This window comes from Mastigoproctus giganteus, chromosome 13, assembly GCF_048544385.1.
Source record: "Mastigoproctus giganteus isolate SK-2022 chromosome 13, ASM4854438v1, whole genome shotgun sequence".
Lineage (NCBI taxonomy): Eukaryota > Metazoa > Arthropoda > Arachnida > Uropygi > Thelyphonidae > Mastigoproctus > Mastigoproctus giganteus.
Genome location: NC_143587.1, coordinates 152851192 through 152874260, shown reverse-complemented (window position 1 = coordinate 152874260; position 23069 = coordinate 152851192). Strand labels below are relative to the sequence as shown.

At 37.9% G+C, this 23069-nt stretch overlaps 1 protein-coding gene across 3 annotated transcripts in view; it reads right to left on the bottom strand.

The window, feature by feature from the left end:
• Positions 1 to 23069, bottom strand: part of LOC150076529 (uncharacterized) — a 437825-nt gene that overhangs the window by 166813 nt on the left and 247943 nt on the right. For all 3 annotated transcript variants that reach the window (XM_090387824.1, XM_090387826.1, XM_090387825.1), the window contains one exon: positions 2170 to 2321. In XM_090387824.1, coding sequence (XP_090243950.1) covers positions 2170 to 2321 — 152 coding nt within the window. The remainder of the gene's footprint in view (positions 1 to 2169; positions 2322 to 23069) is intronic.

Sequence of the window (23069 nt, the reverse complement as noted above, 5' to 3'; positions counted from 1 at the left end):
CAGCTATCGGTATTTTTGCAAATCCAATAATATTGAGTTTACTACCCGTTTATAATTGCTTCCACTAACAGAAAAGACAAATAAACTGGAAAGTACAAATTTTTTTTTACTATTTTATGGTCATGACCTCCAGAAATATGCTTTAGAAAAATATCACAAAGGCATTCAAAGTTGATTCTTATAACAGAACATATGTATATGCAATTTAATGATTTGAATTGGCAACTAATAATACAATTTACACTATAAAAACGACCTTTCAAAGAGTTATATAGAGAAAATTTCAACTTCTGAGGTTGTGGAAAGAATTACCAAAAAACAATGTGTTATTGGGTTGACATTACGATATTTTCAAGATACGATGACGTCTCTGGAACGAATTAATATCATAAAGCAGGGTGCACTGTATTGTATAGCTACAAGTATGGTTTGAAATGCGGGATTGCAATTAATGTTTAAGATTCATTTTTTGCAATTAATGTTCATATTTTCAATTTTGTTGATACTTGAAAAAAAAAAAAAAAAATTGTAAAGCGAAAACTCGTAAAGAGGGAACTGCCTGTATATAATTAAAACCAAAATTTGAACAAACTAATTGAGCATACAAAGCAAAGGTAAGTAAACTTAAGCAAATATAGAATAATATTATGCAAAGTAGTTTTAACAGAACTGATTAATGCTATCGAACCAATAATTAAACATAAATAATGTATGCATAAGACTATGTGCATTAAAGCGTAAGCCAAGATATCAGTACCCACTAAAAGGCTGGTTAATCACACTGAAGGGAAAGGCATGAGTCCCACAAGCTAAAACCAAAGAAAGTGCTCTAAAAAAAAAATAATAATAATTATTATTAATTAATTATTGATTTTTATTGCTAATTAGTTTTATTAATTAATTAATTATAAAAATAATATTAATTTTATTAATTTTTAAGGCATCTCTTTGGTTTTGTCTCAAGGCACTTATCTTTTCCCTGCAGTATAATTAATTAATCAAATTATTTCTTTTGCTGAGCACATACTTTCTACTGGCATTACCATTAACAAACCTATGCTGTGTCTAAATTATTACTGCAGTCTTGTCTAGATGATCCTGCAATTCATCTTTAACAAGTAAATCCATTATTTTTTTCAGGATCAGAAGTTAAACTAACTGGTCTGTAATTATTCATGTCACATTAGATTTCCTTTGTGAATTGGGGATACATTTGCACATCTCCAGTTTGTGGGGACTTCCCCGAGTCCAAGGATGCTCTCATAATTATGGCTAATTGATTGCTTACCTCCTTTAATATAACTGGATAGATCACATCCACCCCAGGTGCCTTTCTTACGTTTAACTACTTCAACAATTTCTCCTCCACTTTGCTCTCAGTTATTACAAAATCACTTAGTTCCCTGTTAGAGTTTGATCAATTTCTAGCATTTTCCTCCCTTAATAACTCCTCATGTGTGAATGTATATGCAAAATACTCATTCAGATTGTCAACTATCTGAGCAGGATCATCAGCAGTCGAACCATCAATATCAAGTGGACCAATCTGATTCATCCCCTTCCTTCCTTCTAGAGTTTATCTAAACAAAGAAGTCCTTGATGTTTTTTTTTAGCATCCTTGGCCAAAGATTTCTCGTAATCTGCCTTCAATTGTTTAACTTCCTTTGTGACTTGATTACAGACTAACTTATATCTATCATAGGATTCTGTGTCGCCTAATAATTTATATGCATCCCATACATATAAATTCTCTCTTATTGCTTTTTTTTCTCTCTCTTATTTTTGATGTACATAATGAACTACTACTATTTACTAGCATGCCTGAAATATAACACATTGCAAATATTGACTAACATTTTTTTTTTTATGTATTACATTGGCCAATCAACTTTAAATTGTGAGAGACAAAATCCCTGGAATACCTTGGGTGGGGGGGAGGATCCTATCCATTCAACTGAGATCAACCCCCCCCCAACTACAGCCATAATTAAAGAGTGCTTAAGGATTTCCACCGATCTGTGCTAATTGAACTAATAGCAATAACAGCCAATCTGGCTGTTATTACTATAAGTACAATTTTTGTTAGCTATTAGTGGCATTTAAGAATGCATACATATATACATTTATAACTGAAATGTCTAAAATGACTATTTACAGAATAAAGCTTACCAATTTTGTATTCTGTCCTTCAATTCCATTAAGAGATTCTCATTTAATTTTTCAAGTTGAGGTAAGTGGTTTAAAATCTGGTTCAGAATCTCATCTGGTACTATAGGGCTTCCTTTTTCTTGGCTAGCTTCATTAACTACTGACCTAAAGTCCTAACAAATATTGATTAATCATGATATCAGGAACATTACAAAACTAAAATTTATAATATTTTTAAAAAATTGTATTTATCAATTTTAATATTAATATCAAATTTCCAACAAACATAACAAAAAAGCAAACAGATAAACCTGCTTTATAATACAAAAGGTAACTGATTTGCACTGTTTATGACATGTCAAAAAATTTGAACGGTGATACTACTTTTCTGAATAACTTTTCTGAATGTTTTTTCAATATTACTTATTCAGAAAAGTAGTATTACTTTTCCAAATAAGTAATATTCAGTGTTTTTTACAAAAGGCGAGAGTATTGGGTCAATGATATACATTTCATGTTTAGTATTGAGTACTGAAAATATTGAGTACTGAAAATGAGGCCTCCGTAGCCGAGTGGGCAGGAGCGGGAGTGCAGTAGCACACGCTCTTTGAGTAGACCGGGGTTCAAGCCCCTGACTGCTGAATACGGTCGATCTGCCAACCCGCAATGGACCAGCGTGTCAGATTATGGTCCATTTCCCTCAACATGAATTGTTGAGGAGGCTTCCATCCTGCAGTGGGTTGATAATGGCTGCACTTTACTTTTACTTTTTACTGAAAATGTCTTAAATTTGCTTTACCTTCCAAAACAATAAAACATGAAATATAACAAATACTCAAATAAAAAGTTCTCAACAAGTTATTAATTTGGAAATGAAATTAAATAAACTGATGTGGTTGAAGCCAGAGAGGGTAAATGCATTGCACCTCCATTTCAGAACTGTGGGCATCATCCAAAAAAAAAAAGAGAGAGAAAAAAAGAATGAAAGCTAATGTTGATTGACCATAAAAATGCTCCTCCAATTCTGAAGAACAGACAAAATAATGAATAACAGTAAAATCCTGTTTGAATGAATAACATTTCAGTGAAAGCTCTGCTAAAACTAATGTTTTCTAGGTCCCAGACTACTACTTCCTTGATTGTGTTGTCTGAACTATTGGAACGAAATAGTTCTAAGAAAAGAAATTTTAAAATATCATTCAAATTAAAACTGAAAAACCAATATAAAATGCATATTATGCAAAACCTGATGATTAACTTGTATCAGATTACTGATTGTTTGTTATTTGATTTTTAGGAGCATTAGCAACTAAGGCTATATTGCTCCGGGAATATACAGGATGCAGAAAGGTCATTCCCTGACCTTTCTGCATCCTCCATATTTGGTGGTCACGGGCTCGAACCCCAGTCTAATCAAGAAGCATGTGCTACACACTGCTGCTCCTGCCCACCTGGCTACAGAGGCGTCTCAGATTACTGATCACCAAAATCTGTTAGCAACACAGGGTGCCCATGGAACCATCTGTTGGTGTTTGGAAACAGTTAAATTTCAAGATGGTTGGAGTCATGCACAATGACTAGGGATGTGATCCAATTTCAGAATGCAAAAAGAATAAACCCTCCTGAAATTTAATGAACATTGGCTCAGTGCAGTGATGTGTACATGTTGACATGTCTACTAGTAGGTGAAGAAGCTAAAGAGTAGTACTGAAAGTACTGAGGATTCTTCTTAAACAGAAGAAGCATACATCACAAAACCAGTGGTAGAACTCATATGATGAAACTGCCCCATTACTATTTAAAAATTGTTTTAATATATCAGTGTATCATATACCAGGTATAAAATAATGGTTGCTAATGTCAATTTAAATTATATTAGTATTAAAAATGGTCCCTAAGCATAAATAAAAAGAGTGAGAGAAATGCAGACGTGGTGGCTAAGAAGATTAAAAAAAAAGTGGTCTTTAGAATTACAAGATTAAAGTTCTTGATAAGCTTGCACAAGTTTAGAATAACTGTTCAGCTGCTTATAAATTCTGTGTGATTGAATCAACAATTTGTTCCATAAAAACAAGTGAATAAGGGCTAACATTACAATTGACATGAAATCATCACTGAAAGTGTTGTACATTCCTTTAACCCAAATGCTGAAACAAGTTAGTTAACGTACACAGTGTGTTATATTTCAGGTGCATTAGCAAATAGTAATGATTCATGATTTAAAATAAAACAAAAAAAAGGCGAAAAAAGCAATGACTTTTAGGGAAAACTGAGAAAATTTCATTTATGCCATTCCACAAAATTGCCCATTCATTCCTCCAACCTGCACAGGTTGGAGGAATGAATATAGTGTTCAGCTACAATATGCGGTATATATATAGCTGTAGTAGTAGCAATGGCAAATAATTCAAGAAAGCAAGCTCATATAGGTGCCTCCGTAGCCAGATGGGAAGGAGCAGCAGTGCGTAGCACACATTTCTTGATTAGACCGGGGTTCGAGCCCGTCACTACCAAATACGGAGGATACGGAAAGGTCAGGAATGACCACCGCATATTCCCAGAGCAATATGGCCTTAGTTGATAATGCTCCTAAAACCCAAACAAACAACAAAAAACAGCAAGCTCATATAGCATCAGCCAAAAAAAAAAAAAATTTCACCCATTCATACACTGCAAGAATTTATCTAGTTCTCCCTTGTTTTTTTTATTGAGGGGAAGAAGAAGAAAGAGAGTGGTAATCAATGGACACTGCTCATCGTGGACTAATGTTATTAGTGGAGTCCCTCAGGGTTCAGTATTGGGTCCATTATTGTTTTCTGTATTTACAAATGATATTGATGATGGTATATCAAGCTTAATGTCCAAGTTTGCAAACGATACGAAGGTTGGCAGGGTTGTCAAGGACACTACTGACACTATGCTACTACAACAGGATCTGGAAAGGTTGAGCAGATGGGCTGAGAGGTGGCAAATGAAGTTTAACATTGACAAATGTAAAGTACTACATATGGGAAACAGCAACCCCAGAGCAACGTATCAACTCTGTGGTACTACACTGACAGTGGTAGAGAATGAAAGGGACCTGGGGGTGGTTGTGCAGGCAGATATGAAGTTTTCTGAGCAGTGCAGACGGGCTGCAAGAGTAGCTCATGGTGTATTGTCGATGATATATAGGAATTTTTCTAGCAAGGATAAGGAGGTGATTATTCCCTTGTATAAGGCAATGGTCAGACCACACCTAGAGTACTGTATACAGGTCTGGAGGCCTCATTTCAAGAAGGATGTAGAGATGCTGGAACGAGTACAGAGAAGGGCAACAAGATTAGTGAATGGAACTCTTACGAAGAAAGGCTTAAGTTTTGCAAATTACAGTGTCTGGAGACTAGGCACCGGCGAGGTGATCTGATAGAGGTGTATAAAGCATTGAATGGTTTGAGCATGCTAAATGCTGATGGCATTCTTCCTCTTGCTCAGAATAATCACCTGAGAGGGCATAAATTCAAATTGAGAAAAGACAGATGTAGGATAGACATGAAGAAATTTGCCTTTAGCCAGCGGGTGGTTGGTTGGTGGAATAGACTTCCATCCCTTGTCGTGGAAGTTGATAGCCTAAATAAGTTTAAGGCTCAGCTGGACAGGTATTTCGAACGAACAGAGGAGTGAAGTGGAAGTGATTATTTTTTATTTATTTATTTATTTTTTTTTTTTTTGGCTGATGCTGCATAAGCTTGCTTTCTTGCATCAAATGCCTCTACTAATGCTAATTAACAACCTACTGGCTCAAGGCAAACTTCCACACATCTATCCTGCAACCATCCTTCCTCAACCTGAACTTATGCCTCCTCATGTGTACAGTCTCAACAAGTGGAACAATACCATTGACATTCAGCTTACTCAATCCAGTCAAGGCTTTAAACACCTTAATCAGATTTCCCCACATGTACCTAGTCTCAAGACCCTGCAATTTGCAGAACTGCAGCCTTTCTAGGTAAGAGCAATCCTTTAGCATTAGTAGAGGCACATGATGCAAGAAAGCAAGCTTATACAGCATCAGCCAAAAAAAACCCCTTCCCATTTCACCCATCAATTCACTCAAAACGTTTGCCCAATTCTTCCTTGAATTTATTTAAGCTATCAACTTCCACAACGACAGATGGAAGTTTGTTCCAGCAATTAACTACCAGCTGACTAAAGGCAAATTTATGCACATCTATTCTAAAACTGTCATTCCTCAATTTGAATTTATACCTCCTTAAATTCGTAATCTGAGCAAGTGGAAAAATCCCATCAGAATTCAGCGTGCTGAACCCATTCAAGGCCTTATAGACCTCAATCAGATCACCTCACAGGTGCCTAGTCTCCAGCTGCTGCAATTTGCTAAACTTAAGCCTCTCTTGGTAAGAGAGGCTTAAGTTCTGACTACATAAGACCCTTCCATTCTCCTCACCAATCTTGTTGCCGTTCTCTATACATGCTCAAGCAAATCTACATCCTTCCTAAAATGAGACCTCCACACCTGTACGCAGTACTCAAGATGTGACCTGGGATAATAATCTCCTTTTCCCTGCTAGCAAAATTCCTGTATATCACTAACAAAACCACATGACCTGCTCTTGCAACTTGTCTGCACAATTACTCCCAGGTCTTTTTCATTTTCTACCCATATGCAGTACTTTGCATTTGTCAATGTTAAACTTCAGTTGCCACTTCTCAGCCCATTTGCCCAACTTATCTAGTAGTAGTAGTGGCACTTGATGCAAGAAAGCAAGTGTAGGAGCTTATGCAGCATCAGCCAAAAAAAAAAAAAAAAAAAAATCACACCATACCCTCCAATTGCCTGTCCAGTTCCTCCTTAAATTTATTTAACCTATCAACTTCCACAACGACAGATGGAAGTTTGTTCCAGCAATTAACCACCCGCTGGCTAAAGGCAAATTTCCGCACATCTATTCTACATCTATCCTTTCTTAATTTGAACTTATGTCCCCGTAGGTTCGTATTCTGAACAAGTGGGAGGATCCCATCAGAATTCAGCGTGCTCAACCCATTCAAGGCCTTATAGACCTCAATCAGATCACCGCGCAGGTGCCTAGTCTCCAGCCACTGTAATTTGCAGAACTTAAGCCTCTCTTGGTAAGAGGATCCCTTCATTCCCCTCACCAATCGTGTTGCTCTTCTCTGTACACGCTCAAGCAAATCTACATCCTTCCTAAAATGAGGCCTCCAGACCTGTACGCAGTACTCAAGGCGTGGCCTGACCATTGCCTTATTCAGAGGGACAATCACCTCCTTTTCCCTGCTAGCAAAATTCCTATATATCATTGACAAAACCCCATGACCTGCCCTAGCAGCCTGTCTACATTGCTCAGAAAACTTCATATCTGACTGCACAATTACTCCCAGGATCCTGTTGTATCTAGATCCTGTTGCAGTAGCATGCTGCCATTACTGTCGTTAACAACCCTCCCAACCATTCTATCATCTGCAAACTTCAACACTAAGCCTGATATATAACTTCATCAATATCATTGATAAATATACAAAACAACAGTGGGCCCAACACCAAACCCTCTGGAACTCCACTAATAACATTAGTTCAAGAATAGCAGCACCCACTGATCACCACCCTCTGTCTTCTAGCACTCAAACACCCTTTTATCCAAAAATATGCTAAAAATGTAATATCAACTGAACTTTTTCTTATTAAGTAATGTCTAAACATCCAATAACATCCATTACAAATTATGTACGCAGTGCATTACATTTCAGGTGCATTCTATTTTTAGGCACATTATAAAAATTAATAGAATTGTATTTTATTTTTCTTTTGTTTATTTTATTAACTGAAGTTAATAAGGTAAATAAAGTTATCTTCTTATCAGTAAATTACTAAGATATCTTTATAAGAGACTTAATAAAATTCTACAGTTTTATGTTCTTAAAACTTACCTGATCAGTTTAATTACAACTGTATAACATTTATTATTACCCTTCTACAATAATCTTTTAAGTCTTTTTCTCTCTATATATGTATCTCTCTTTACAAAACAACACTACTTTCACGAGTCTTAAATAAGAAGTCACACAGAGTGTGCACAGACTGTCTAAAGCTAACAATACTGCATCAGAACCAGCTTTAATCCATTAATTTATTTTTTTTCCATACAAACTGTACGGAAGAAAGAATTAATAACTGCCAAATTTCTATTTGCCCATTTTTAAGATATTTGGAATAACTCAACAAATCTTTCTATAGGAGAGTAGGCACCTGTGAGGTGATATGATTGATAAGGCCTTGAATGGGATGAGCAGGCTGAATGCTGATGGGATTCTTCCTCTTGCTCACATTAAGAACCTGAGGGGCATAGATTCAAATTGAGGAACGACAGCTGTAGAATAGATGTGCGGAAATTTGCCTTTAGCCAGCGGATAGTTAATTGGTGGAACAGACTTCCATCTTTTGCTGTGGAAGTTGATAGCCTAAATAAATTTAAGGCTGAGCTGGACAGGCATTTGGAATGAATGGAGGGGTTAAATGGGAGACAGTTCTTTTTTTTTTTTGGCTGATGCTGCATAAGCTTGCTTTCTCGCATTGTATACCTCTACTAATGCTAATGCAATGAACCAATGTAACAACATGACTTCCAGTGGATGGATTTCTATGACATTCATCCACTGGAAGTCAAGTTATAGGAAGATGAATGAATGGAGGTATTCCGTCATCATCTGAGACTTCAGGTGATGATTGAATACCTCAGTTTCTTTTGAATCTGTCCTTAATATCTATAACCCAATCCTAGAACATCATTTCCCTCCAGGCTGAAACTGCTATACTTTCAGACTTCTTTCTAAAAATATTCTTCCTCCCAAGTTAATGACTTTAGACCAATTTCTGCTTCATCCTACTTTATCTTCAAACTACTGGAGAAATCTACTGTTCCTCTAGGGGCCAATCATATTCTTCGGAATCAACCATCTCAAATCCAATATGCTATTTCCCGTCAGGTCAACTGTCATGAATCTATCATCTATGGCAGCGTTTCCAAACTTTTTCAGTCATGGAACACTTTTCATCTCACAATATATTTACGGAACACTTACGAAACACAAGTTTACCGGAACTAAAGAACTGTTTGCTAATCTTTTATTATATATGACACATTGTGCATCAGGAGCATCTTTATTTCCAACACATGTAAAGCCAAAATTCAAATAACTGTCATACTTTTGTTTTAGTCTTTTATTAGTTGGTTCCCATTTTTTCGCTTTGGATTTTTGGGGAAACTTTTGTTTCCCCAAAAATCCAAACAATCGCAGCCAAAAGGCTGCGATGGTTGATGAGGATGAACAATCCTCATCAACCACAGTTGCAATACTAGAAGTACTAGCTTCTTGTTTTAAAGTTCCTTTTTTCAACCACAAATCCATGGTCATTTATTTTAATAATAATATTTCGAAATACTAATAATTATCAAAAAAAATTTATACAAGGAAGTGAATTTAGTTATGATATCGATTTGCTTCCCCCTCTCCTTCAACCCGTGTACTCCAGGCTAAATCGCATACGAACGGCATATTAGATCGCTACATTGCTACTTTTTCATAATGTCATTACCTCTATGCAAAAGCCCACCAAAATAAAGTGTTCTGCAGTCTATTTGATTATTAGCCTATGCCAGTATATTAATAACCAAAAAAAATTGTTAAAAATTATGAAGATACAAAAGTGGTGTGCTACAAATATGCAAAATTTATTTATTTTATGATTATTTTTTTAATTATTAATTACGATTTTTCACAGAACATTTGTTCACATCTCACGGAACACAGTTTGGGAAACACTGATTATGGCTTCACAGATACATGTTTTGAAAACCAAGTGACTCCACATTTCAGCACCTATGACTGGAAGCTTTTCTTGATACCATTTTGATACCTACCTCAATGTACCTTCTCAAGGCCTAAATTCATGGTTACCTTCTTCAGCTAGTGCAGGCTAGCTTAAATGAGAGAATCATTAATCTAAGCATGATCCTTCCAGGAGATGGAGATCAATAACTGCTAGAGTTTCCAAGTCATGTACTGTACCCAGTTCCCTTCATAATACTGCTTGTTCCATTTGTCTTCAACTCATGAAGTCAATTACTGACTTCAACAATTGACTTCATGAGTTTAAAAACAAACTACGTTTTTAATTAAAAATGAATTAAAAACATTAATTTTTAAAGTTTCTCATGAGAACTGATCTGGTGATGGTCCTCTCAATACTCAGTCTCAAAAACAAGAAGTTATTTGATCGTGTAGAATATCTGTCTGACTTATCCATAAATCTTAAAAAAATCTGCACAAATAATATTCCCCATAAATATAATAAATATACACCAACCTAACATCATTTCTTTAACATGTGGAACATTTACCCCAGGGGCTCACATCTGGTGAGTATGAGCTTGCCACATCCAGTGTCCTAAGCTAGATACAGTCAGTCCTCGTATAACACGTGTTTACACTACACGAATTCAATCATACACGATTTATAAATAGGGGAACGATATCTTATATAACAGGAACTGAATTCGCTTATGAATGATTCGCCTTTGTGTTTACAAGAAATGGCAGTCGAACCCAACCGAACGCAACACGATAGGAATGAAGAGAAGATTCTGAAAATGTATTTATGTTTTTTATATCAGTGAAGGGGAAACACATTTCACCATAATAACGTAAAAACCCGCACAATTCCGGCTATCGGTATTATCGTAATTGCAATTAGATCGTGTTTACTACCAGTTTATAACAGAAACGCAACTGGAAATTGTTTTTATTGTTTTATGGTAGTAACCCCTAGAAATGTGCTTTAGTAAAATGTGAGGTGTTAATAGTGTATCTCTGCCTTTACGGTGTTGTTCATTCAGTTGCTACAGGTGCGCAGCTTTGTTTATGTGTATCAAGCATGCCTCCTCGTTTTGTAATTGTGCTTTATTCCCTAAAAATTAGTAAAATACTTAAAAGGTGTGAAAAGGAAGCGTCCTGGTGAAGACACTGCAGATTCAGAGAGAAAAAGAAAAGCAATATCGATAAACAGAGGCGGACTGGATCAAAAATTCTTACCCGGGAAAATTTATAGTGGCCTCATACTATGGTTTATGGCCAAAATTAAACCGGCCTCCGGCCCACCTGGGTTTCCCCGGTAAGGCTTATGGCCAGTCCGCCTCTGTCGATAGAAAAAAAATATGAAATTGTGAAACGCTTTGAGCGAAATGAAAGACCATGTGATATAGCACGTGCTACAGACCTAAATGAGACAAGGCCGAGAATTACAAAGAATGCAGAGAAAATAAAAACAACTTTCATTGCAGGAACAACTCAAAGTGTAATTAAAACCCATTAGATTAAGATACAAAGAATTGAAAGAGATGGAACGGCTGTCATCTCTTTCGATAGAAAATCAAACAAAAAACAAGTTTGCTTACGATAGAAGCAAATAGCAATATTTTATTACGTAATAGACTACGTAAGTATTTTTTTACGACTATTTGTTGTGTTTGGTAATGTTTTGGTTACAAATGAGTGTTCAATCTTGGGTGGTCAGCACCTAACCCTATTTTTCCCATAGGGCCTGTTGTTTATATTGCACGATTTTGCATTGCACGAGGGTTTCTAGGAACACAACTATCGTGCTATACGAGGACTGACTGTATCATCATTCTTCTCTTTCTTGATGATTACCTTCTACTTCTGACTCTATCTCTCTGGGTAATTCAGATTTTTTTTGGCTGGTTCAGCATAAGCCTCAGCATCCTTGCACCATATAGCTAATAATAATAAAGACTTATCTCTTACCAACTTTTCAGTCATTAACTGTTGAAATAAAACCAGTTGACTAAATGTCTGTACTTATTAACAGGACAGAGAGCATCTCAACAAGAATGGGATACACTTAAATTGAAGAGGTGTAAGAGGTTTAGGTTTAAAGGGGGGATGCACTGGCAACAAAGGCCATTATGCACCAATATGGGGGGCGATAAGAATATTTGCCGACACCATCAATACAGTGTTAGGAGGGTCAGAAAACTGCCATCCTGGGGGAGGAGGGGAATACACAAACTAACAGATTAGCAACAGCCACAGGCAGAGGTGAAAGTGATTCTTGGATTGCAGCAGCCTGGAAAGCAAGGTGTCAGGAACTAAGCCTGCTCGAGGGTTTTTTTTTTTTTTTTGATTTGGTAGTTGTTGGCGCATCGGCTTCTGTGGCCATATTGCACCTCCCAAGGTTTTTGCAGTACTTTGATCCAAGCCCGAGGCAGGAATCGAACCCGCGACCTTTGGGTTGCCGGGCAGGTACTTTACCCACTCGGCTAGCCCGGTCGGCACCTGCTCGAGGGTCCTAATGGAACTAGCATATACATGGGCTGTGTTAGAATAACTAAAAATAAGAACCAGTGCATGCACACCAATATCAGAAGCATAGTAAATAAATTTAATGAATATTTAACCCAAGGGGCTCACATCTGGTGAGTATGGGCTTGGCACACCCAGGGTCCTGAGCTGGATATCATCATTTTTCCCTTTCTTGGTGATTCTCTCTCTCTCTCTCTCTCTCTCTCTCTCTCTCTCTCTCTCTCTCTCTCTCTCTCTCTCTCTCTCTCTCTCTCTCTCTCTCTCTCTCTCTCTCTCTCTGTCTGTCTGTCTGTCTGTCTGTCTGTCTGTCTGTCTGTCTGTCTGAGGGTAACTAAAAAAAAAATTTTTTTTTTCCTGGTGCGGCAAAAGCCTCAGGCTTCCTTGCACCATATGGCTAATAATGGTGATGATATGAAGTGCTGGTCGAGTCATCAAATCAGATATAAGTAGTGTAGAATTTGAATATGGGGAGTACAATGTATATAGAAAGGATAGGAACAGGGGATTATGCTCTTAGTTAAGAAGCACATGAAATCTAAGCAAATGCATCCAGTTGACAGGGGTAGCCAGTGCAATTTTGAGTCATTTGGTGTGACATAAGCACTGGCAAAACAAAATGAGAGAAGATTCTGTTATAGACCTAATCACTCTGATGAGATAATGAACAACTGTACAGAGAAAGATTGGGCTAGTAATTCTGAATGTCTTATAATGGGGGATTTTAACTTTCCGGGTGTTAACTGAAACTTGTGGGTTGATCACTCAAACACTAACAAGACTTTTGTGAATTTATTGCATGACTGTTTTTTACAGCAACATGTTAAAAAAGGCAACGACACAGAGCAATACTTTTGATCTGATTATAAGCAGTAATCCTTCATTCATTAAGATTCTGCAGATAAAAGAACCACTAGGTGACATTGATCACAGAGTACTGATGTGGGATTTACTTAAAGATGTAACTACCATCAAGGATAAAGGGAAGGGCTATTATTTTTGTAGAAATGGCTACAGTGGTCTCAGACAGTTTTTAAATTCTATACAATGGGACGAACTGATGGCATTACCAACAGCAAATTCTAAATCAGAAGCATTCAAGGAATTAATCGTAGAAGCTATTAAGCTTTTCATACCAACTAAGAAACAACGTTCAAGGTTTAGAACAAAATGGAGATGTCAGGTGAACTAATGAGAACTGTGGCAGAGAATAAATATATATGAGATGCATATAAATTATCAGCTGATATGGAACTCTAGGGTAGATATAAACTAGTCCAAAATCAAGTCACAAAGAAGGTTAGACAAGCTGAGGCAGATTATAGAAAATCTGTTGGCAAAGGATACAAATAAATAGAGCAAAAACTTCACTCTTAAGAATACATTGATCCAACTGATATCGATAATTTAACTGTTGATGATCCTTCTCAGGTAGCTAACAAACTGATTAGGTATTTTACATCTACATTCACACATTAGAAATTCTTTAGGGAAGGGGATGCCAGAAGTTTATCAAATTCTAACAGGGATATAAATGATTTTGCAATAACTGAGAAGGAAGTCGAAGACAAATTGAAGTTAAACATAAAAAAAAAAGCACCTGGGATGGATGAGATATATTCAATTATACCAAGGGAGGCAAGCAAACCCTTAGCCATAATTATAAGAGCATCTTTGGATTCAGGGAAGGCCCCTATGGACTGGTGATGTGCAGAAGAATTACAGAGCTATAAGCTTAATGTCTGTTCCAGGGAAAATAATAGAGAGTGATTAAAGAAGAAATGCAGGACCACCTAGACAGGAGCAGCAATACTTCAGTCACAGCACAGGTTTGTTAAGGGGCAATCCTATCTGAACAATGTGACTAGACTATGGCAAAGTAACAAAGAAACCGTATGCAAAAAATAATTTTGATATCATATAGTCTAATTTCAGGAAACCTTTTGATACTGTTACACATAAAAGCCTGCTGAAGAAATTGGACCAGTGAAGAATTAAGGAAAGTTACTGCTGTGGATAAAGGGATGGTTAATTGGGAGAAGACAGAGAGTGGTTATCAGTGAACACTGCTTCACGGGCTAATGTAGTAAACAACAAACCCATTGTTGTTTACTATATTTATTAATGATATTGATGAACATATATTAGACTCAATACCTAAATTTGCAAATGATAAAGAGATTGGCAAGGTAATGACAGTAATCAAGGTATGCTACTTCAACAAGCTTTATAAAAAATTATGCAGATGGGCTGAGAAATGACAACTGAAGTTAAACACTGATAAATAAATTGGAATGCACATGGGTAGCAGTATGTTATTTGGCTTTTAGGAGCATTAGCAACTAAGGCCATATTGCTCCAGGGATATGCGGTGGTCATACCCTGACCTTTCCGCATTCTCCTTATTTGATGGGTACTAATGTCTGAATGCTCGAACCCCGGTCTAATCAAGAAGCGTATGCTATGCACTGCTGCTCCTGCCCACCTGGCGACGGAGGTGCCACTGTTTTTAATGGATGCTGTTGGGGAAAGGAGAAGAAAGAAAGAAAGAAAGAAAGAAGAGGAATAATAAGCTAAAGAAGGCTTTTATTTAAATGGGGTGGAAAGAGGTAACAGCCTTCAAAAAATTCAAACATCTCACTAATGATGAGAAGTAGTAAATGAAAGTGGAACTTTAATCTAACACAGAAAAATCCAGAAATGTTGTTTGGAAAACACTAAACTTTCCACAACCCTTTAGTGAAAAGGACTCTTCGAAAAGTCAGTTAGTCAGTGTAGGGTAGAAGTAACCTAAGATTATGGTACTACACTCAGAGTAGTGGAAAATGAATTTTAACAAGTGGTAATTGTCCAGTCAGATTGTGAAATTCTCTGAGCAGTGCAGACAAGCTGCCAGGAAAGTTCATCAGGTTTTGTTATCCCATTACACAAGGCAATGGTTAGGCCACATCTTGTGGTTTCATTTTTGGAGGTTTCATTTCAGGAAGGATAGTTATGGAATGGATGCACAGAAGCGGATTCATTCACAATTCTCATTTCCTTCACAAATTGACAACTGAACAGGGTTGTGAAAATGGGGGTTGCATTGAATGTGCCACATCAGGGCCAGGCAAGACAAGCTGCCAGGAAAGTTCATGAGGTTTTGTTATTCCATTACACAAGGCAATGGTTAGCCACATCTTGTGGTTTAATTTCAGGAAGGATAGAGTTATGGAATGGATGCAGAGAAGGGGATTCATTCACAAATCTCACAATTCTCATTTCCCTCAAAACTTTCCTCATTTCCCTCAATTCCCTCATTTCCCTCAACTCAGAGTTGTTATGGGCCTTTATGAGAGCTTGAAGAACAGAGTAGATGCCCTCGAAGGACTTAAATTGAGGAGACGATCAAGTTCTCCGCTCCCCACATCAACGCCAGAGGTTCCACTAGAACATCAGGCAACACAGTGGCAAGCCCCAAGGCAGAATGCATTGGTCATACAGGAACTAGTTGTTGTTAATAGCTAATGTCAGAGAAAAGGGGAATATATTGTGAAAAAAGGATAGGTGAAACAGCAAGAGGGTATGTCTGCCAGGGGCAAAAGTTGATGATGTTGTAGAGCAATATTATCTTTTAAAGACACGAAATGTGATAATATTGTACACTTCTTATATATTCTGGGGGTTAACCAGAAAATATAAGGAGTAGGAGAAAGGTGGAATTAATTAACAAGTACAGGTCAACATAAAAAAAAAAACTCGCGTTAGAGCTGGATTTCAAAGTGTCTGCATTTCTGCCCAGACACAATAGGAGGGAGTATATGATGACAGCTCTGTCAATCAATTCAGTCTTGGAGAGATTGTGCAAGGCTCATGGGGTAAAATTTTTCGCAGCCTGGTCTGTGCTTTTTAACAGGAGAGACTGCTTCTACATGGATGGGATACACTTAAATATAAAGGGTGCAAGAATATTTACTGATGCAATCGAGGGAGTGTATGGTGGGTCGGAAAACTGCTACCTTGGGGGGATACATGGACTAATATATTAACAGTAGCCGCAGGCAGAGGTAAAAGTGATTCTTGCATTGCTTCTATTGGAATGAGCAGAAGCCTGGAAAACAAGACTTTCCAGGGGATTTCAAAAACTGCTGGGAGTCATTGCAGAACAAGCAAATACATGGGCTGTGTTCGGGGAGCTAAGAATAAGACCAAGTGCACGTATACTTGCGTGTACACCAATACTAGGAGTGTAGTAAAAGATTTGATAAATTTGCGGTGCTGGTTAAAACATCAAGACAGATATCAAATACGTGGTGTCACACAGATATAAGGAATGCAGAATTGGAATTTGGTGAGTACAAGGTGTATAGGAAGGATAGACAGGATGCGAAGGGAGGAGGAGTTATGCTATTAATCAAGAAACACAAAATCTAAGGAAATGCATCCAGTTGACATGGGTGGACAGTGCAGTGTTCAGTCAGTTTCGTGTCACATAAGCAATGGGAAAGCAAAATTGAGAGTTGGAGTGTGCTGGATTTAAATTTCCCAGATATTCACTGGAACTTGTGGGTTGTGCAATCACATATTAGAAATACTTTTGTGGATTTACTGGATGAACGATTTTGACAGCATCATCTTTCAGGAGCAACCAAAGGGAGTAATACTCTTGATCTGATTATCAGTGGGGATTCTTCGTACATTAAGAATCTGCAGGTAAAGGAACAACTAGGTGACAGTGATCACAGTGTGCTGATGTGGGATTTACTCAAAGAGCTAACTACCATCAGAAGTAAAGGGAAGGGTTTTTGCTTTCATCAGGGTATTTGCTGTTGGGAACTGATGATGTTCCCAACAGCAAATTCTAATTGGGAAGCATTCAAAGGTTTAATCTTGGAAGCTACTAGGCTTTTCATACCAACTAAGAAATATTATTCAACGTTTCGGCTTAAATGGAAGTCAGAGGAACTAATAAGACATGTAGCAGAGAAGAAAAATGCATGGGATACATATAATTAATGTATCCCATAGATAAAACCTGGTCTGTAGCCAAGTCATAAAGGAGATTAGGCAGCCAAAGGCAGATTATCAGAAATCTTTCTCAAAGGATACAAATAAAAACAGCAGAGTTCTTTTTGTATGTGAAAACTCTAGAAGGAAAGGGATAAATCAGATTGGTCCACTGGATATTGATGGTTCAACTGTTGATGATCCTGCTCAGGTGGCTAACAAACTAAATGAGTTTTTGCATCTATATTCACACACAAGGAGTTACTAAGGGAGGTGAATGTCACAGGTGAGTTACACTATGGTAGTGAGTTAAATAATTGTTTAATAACTGAGACCAAAGTGGAGGAGAAATTGTCGAAGATAAACATAAAAAAGGCACATGGGGTGGATGGGATCTATCCAGTTATATTAAAGGAGGTGGCAAATCAAGTAGGCAAACCCTTAGCCATAATTATGCAAAGTTTCTAGCACTTGATGAGGGGGGGGATAGGAGTTACCCATGAACTGGAGATAGCATATAATGCAAGAAAACTTATGCACCATCTGACAAAAAAAAACGCTCCCATTTCACCTTTCCGCTCGTTCCAAATACCTGTCATTTATTTAGGCTATCAACTTCCACAACAAAGGATGGAAGTCTGTTCCACCAACCAACTATCCGTTGGCTAAAGGCAAACTTCCACACATCTGTCTTTCCTCAATTTGAATTTATGTCCTCCCAGGCAATTATTCTGAGCAAGAGGAAGAATCCCATCAGCATTGAACATGCTCAAACCATTCAAGGCTTTATACACCTCAATCTGATCACCTCGCAGGTGCCTAGTCTCCAGACACTGTAATTTGCAAAACTTAAGCCTTTCTTCCAATCACTACTCATGTTGCCCTTCTCGGTACTCGATCCAACAGCTCTACATCCTAATTAAATTGAGGCCTCCAGACCTGTATACAGTACTCAAGGTGTGGCCTGATCATTGCCTCATACAAGGGGATAATCACGTCCTTATCCCTGCTAGAAAAATTCCTGTATATCATTGACAAGACACCATAAGCTACTCTTGCAGACCATCTGCACTGCTCAGAAAACTTCACATCTGCCTGCACAATTACCCCCAGGGCCTTTTCATTCTCTACCACTGTCAATGTGGTACCAGAGAGTTGATATGTTACTCTGGGATTACTGCTTCCCATAGGTAGTACCTTACATTTGTCAATGTTAAACTTCATTTGCCACCTCTCAGCCCATGTGCTCAACTTTTCTAGATCCTGTTGCGGCAGTGTACTGTCATTATTGTCATTAACAACCCTGCCAACCTTCATATCATCTGCAAACTTGGCTATTAAACCTCATATACCATCACCAATATTATTTATAAATACAGAAAACAATAATGGACCCAACACTGAACCCTGAGGGACTCCACTAATAACATTAGTCCACGATGAGCAGTGTCCATTGTTACCACTCTCTGTCTTCTCCCCCTCAACCACCCCTTTATCCATAGCAGTAATTTGCCTCCAATGCCACACTGCTCCAATTTGTGCAGCAGTCTTCCATGTGCAACAGTATCAAAGGCTTTTCTAAGATCCAAATATATGTTATCAAAGTTATTCTTTGCATCCAGTTCCTTTGTGACTACATCATAGTATCCAATCAAATTGGTCAGACAAGACCTGCCCTTAACAAAACCATGCTGTGTCTGAGCTATAACTGAATTCTTGTCCAGATGATCCTGCAGTGCTTCTTTAACCAGTGCCTCCATTAATTTCCATGGAACAGAAGTTAAACTAACAGGTCTATAATTACTTGTGTCGCCCTGTGACCTCCTTTGTGGATTGGGGTCACATTTGCACATCGGCAGTCCATGGATACCTCCATTGAGTCCGGGAAAGCTCTGAATTATGGTTAAGGGTTTGCTTACTTCCTTTGCGACCTCCTTTAATATAACTGGATAGATTCCATCCACACCAGGTGACTTTGTGTTTACCTTCAACAATTTCTCCTCCACTTCACTCTCAGTTATTACAAGATTATCAAGTTTACTGCCTGAGTTGAATACACCTCTGGCATTCCCTTCACTTCCCCAAATAACTCCTCATGTGTGAATGTCGATGCAAAATATTCATTTAGTTTGTTAGCTACCTGAGCAGAATCATCAACAGTTAAACCATCGATATCAAGTGGAACAATCTGATTCATCCCCTTTCTTCGAGAGTTTACATAAGTAAAGAATTCTTTGCTGTTGCCAAAGATTTCTCGTAATCTGCCTTCGCCTGCCTAACCTCCTTTGTAATTTGGTTAGAGACCAGCTTATATCTAGCATAGGCTCCTGTTTCACATGTTAATTTATATGTATCCCATGCATTTTTCTTCTCTGTCACATGATTAATTAGTTCATCTGAGGCCTAAATCTTGAAGAATATTTCTTTGTTGGTATGAAAAGCCTAGTAGCTTCCAAGATTAATTCTTTGAATGCTTCCCATTTTGAATTTGCCGTTGGTTTTACCGTACAGAATTTAAATACTGTCTCAGACCACTGTAGTCACCTTTACGAAAGAAAAAACCCTTCCCTTTACCCTTGATGGTAGTTACCTCTTTGAGTAAATTCCACTTCAGCACACTCTGATCACTGCCACCTAGTGGTTCCTTTATCTGCAGATTCTTGATGCATGAAGAAACACTACTGATAATCAGATTAAGAGTATTACTCCCTCTAGTTGGCTCCTTAACATGCTGCTGCAGAAAACAATCATCCAATAAATCCACAAAAGCCTTGCTAGTGTGTGTGTGTGTGTGTGTGACCAACAAAGACACTCTAATTTACTGGCCCACTCTATTTCTCTGCACAATTGCTCATTATACTCATCAGATTCATTAGGCCTACAACACACACACACACACCTACTCTCATTTTTCCTTTACCAGTGCTTATACACCAAACAGATACAACATTGTACTGTCCACTCACATCAACTGGATGCACTTCCTTAGATTTTATGCGTTTCTTAACTAACAGCATAACCCCTCCTCCCTTCCTGTCCTGTCTATCCTTTCTGTACACATTGTACTCCCCAAATTCCAGTTCTGCACTGCTTATGTCTGTGTGACACCATGTCCTGATCTCTGGTATAGGTGGAACAGGATCAGGGTATGTCTGCCAGGGGCAAAGGTTGATGATGTTGTAGAGCAGATATCATCTTTTAAGGGCGCAAAAGGTGATATAGTTGTACACATTGGCACTAACGTTAAGAGTTAGTATCTTAACGATATTAAGTAAAGGAAGACCGGCAGAATTACTTAACAAGTACAGGTCACTGTTGAAAAAAAGCCGTGAATTAGGGTTGAATTTGAAAGTGTCTGTAATTCTGCCCAGACACGAAAGGAGGGAGTATACGATGAGAGCCTTGTCAGTCAATTCGACCCTGGAAAGATTGTGCAAGGATCAAGGGGTAGAATTTTTTTCAGCCTGGTCTGTACTTGTTAACAGAAGGGACTGTGTCTACAGGGATGGGATACACTTAAATAGAAAGGGTGAAAGAATATTTGCTGATACTATCGAGGCAGCGTTAGGTGGGTCGGAAAACTGCTAGCTTGGGGGGATACAAGGACTAATAGATTAACAGTAGCCACTGGCGGAGGTGAAAGTGATTCCTGCACTGCTTCTACAGGAATGAGCAGAAGCCTGGAAAACAATATGCAGGATATTTCAGAGACTGCTGGGAGTCATTGCGGTACAAGTAAATACATGGGTTGTGTTAGGGTAGCTAAGAAAAAGAACAGGTGCAGCTATACTTCCATGTACACCAATGTTAGGAGTTTAGTAAATAAAGTTGATGAATTTGAGGTATTGCTCAAAACATCAAAGGCAGATATTGTTGGGATTTCAGAGACGTGGTGTCACACAGATATAAGGAATGCAGAACTGGAATTTGGGGAGTACAATGACAACAGAAAGCATAGACAGGATAGGAAGGGAGGAGAGGTTATGTTAATAGTTAAGAAACACACAAAATCCAAGGAAGTGAAGCCAGTCGACATCGTTGGACAGTGCAGTGTCGAGTCAGTTTGGTGACATAAGCATTGGGAGATCAAAATTGAGAGTAGGAGTGTGCTATAGGCCTAATGACTCTGATGAGCATAATAAGAAACTGTACAGGGAAATAGTGTGGGCCAGTAAATCAGAGAGTCTTATAATGGGGGATTTTAATTTTCCAGATATTGACTGGAATTTGGGGGCTGGTCACACACACTAGCAAGGCTTTTGTGGATTTACTGGATGATTGTTTTCTACATCAGCATGTTTGGGAGGCAACTAGAGGGAGTAATACTCTTGATTTGATTATCAGTAGTGATTATTAAGATGCATTAAGAATCTGCAGATAAATTAACCACTAAGTGGCAGTGATCACAGTGTGCTGAAGTAGGATTTACTCAAAGAGGTAACTACCATCAGGGGTAAAGGGAAGAGGGAAGGGTTATTTCTTTCGTAAAGGCGACTACGATGGACTGAGACAGTATTTAAATTCTATACAGTGGGACCAACTGATGATGTTACTAATAGCAAATTCAAAATGGGAAGCATTCAAAGACCTTATCTTGGAAGCTACTAGGCTTTACATACCAACTAAGGAATATTGTTCAAGGTTTAGGCCTAAATGGATGTCAGATGAACTAATGAGACATATGGCAGAGAAGAAAAATGCATGGGATACATACAAATTAACACGTGACACAGAAGCCTATGATAGATACAAGTTGATATGCAACCAAGTTACAAAGGAGGTTAGGCAGGCGAAGGCAGATTACGAGAAATCTTTGGCAAGGGATGTAAAGAAAAACAGCAAAGAGTTCTTTACTTATGTAAACTCTAGAAGGAAGGGGATGAATCAGATTGGTCCACTTGATATCGATGGGTCAACTGTTGATGATCCTGCTCAGGTAGCTAACAAACTAAATGAATATTTTGAATCGACATTCACACATGAGGAGTTATTCAGTGAGGGGAATGCCAGAGGTGTATTCAACTCTGGCATTAAGCTAGAGAATCTTGTAATAACTGAGAGTAAAGTGGAGGAGAAATTGTTGAAGATAAACACAAGAAAGGCACCTGGGGTGGATGGGATCTATCCAGTTATATTAAAAGAGGCAGCAAAGGAAGTAAGCAAACCCTAAGCCATAATTATGAGAGCTTCCTTGGACTCACGGGAGGTACCCATGGACTGGAGATGTGCAAATGTGACCCCAATTCACAAAGGAGGATCAAAGGCTGACACAAATATTTTTAAACATTACAGCTGTCAGTTGCAGGCTCCGAAAAAAACGATAAGTGTTTGCCTTTTTATTTACATAATTGTTATTTTATATTGTACTTAATACGTAGTCTTATAGTTATAGTTACGCTGGTTATTTTTATTTTAATTTAGATAAACAGGTTTTGTAGATATACGTAATACTTAATAACCGTTATTTCCTTCGATTGCAGCCATTGTTTTTGTATATAGTGGTAGGGAATTCAAATTTTTAACTGAAGTCGTTAGGT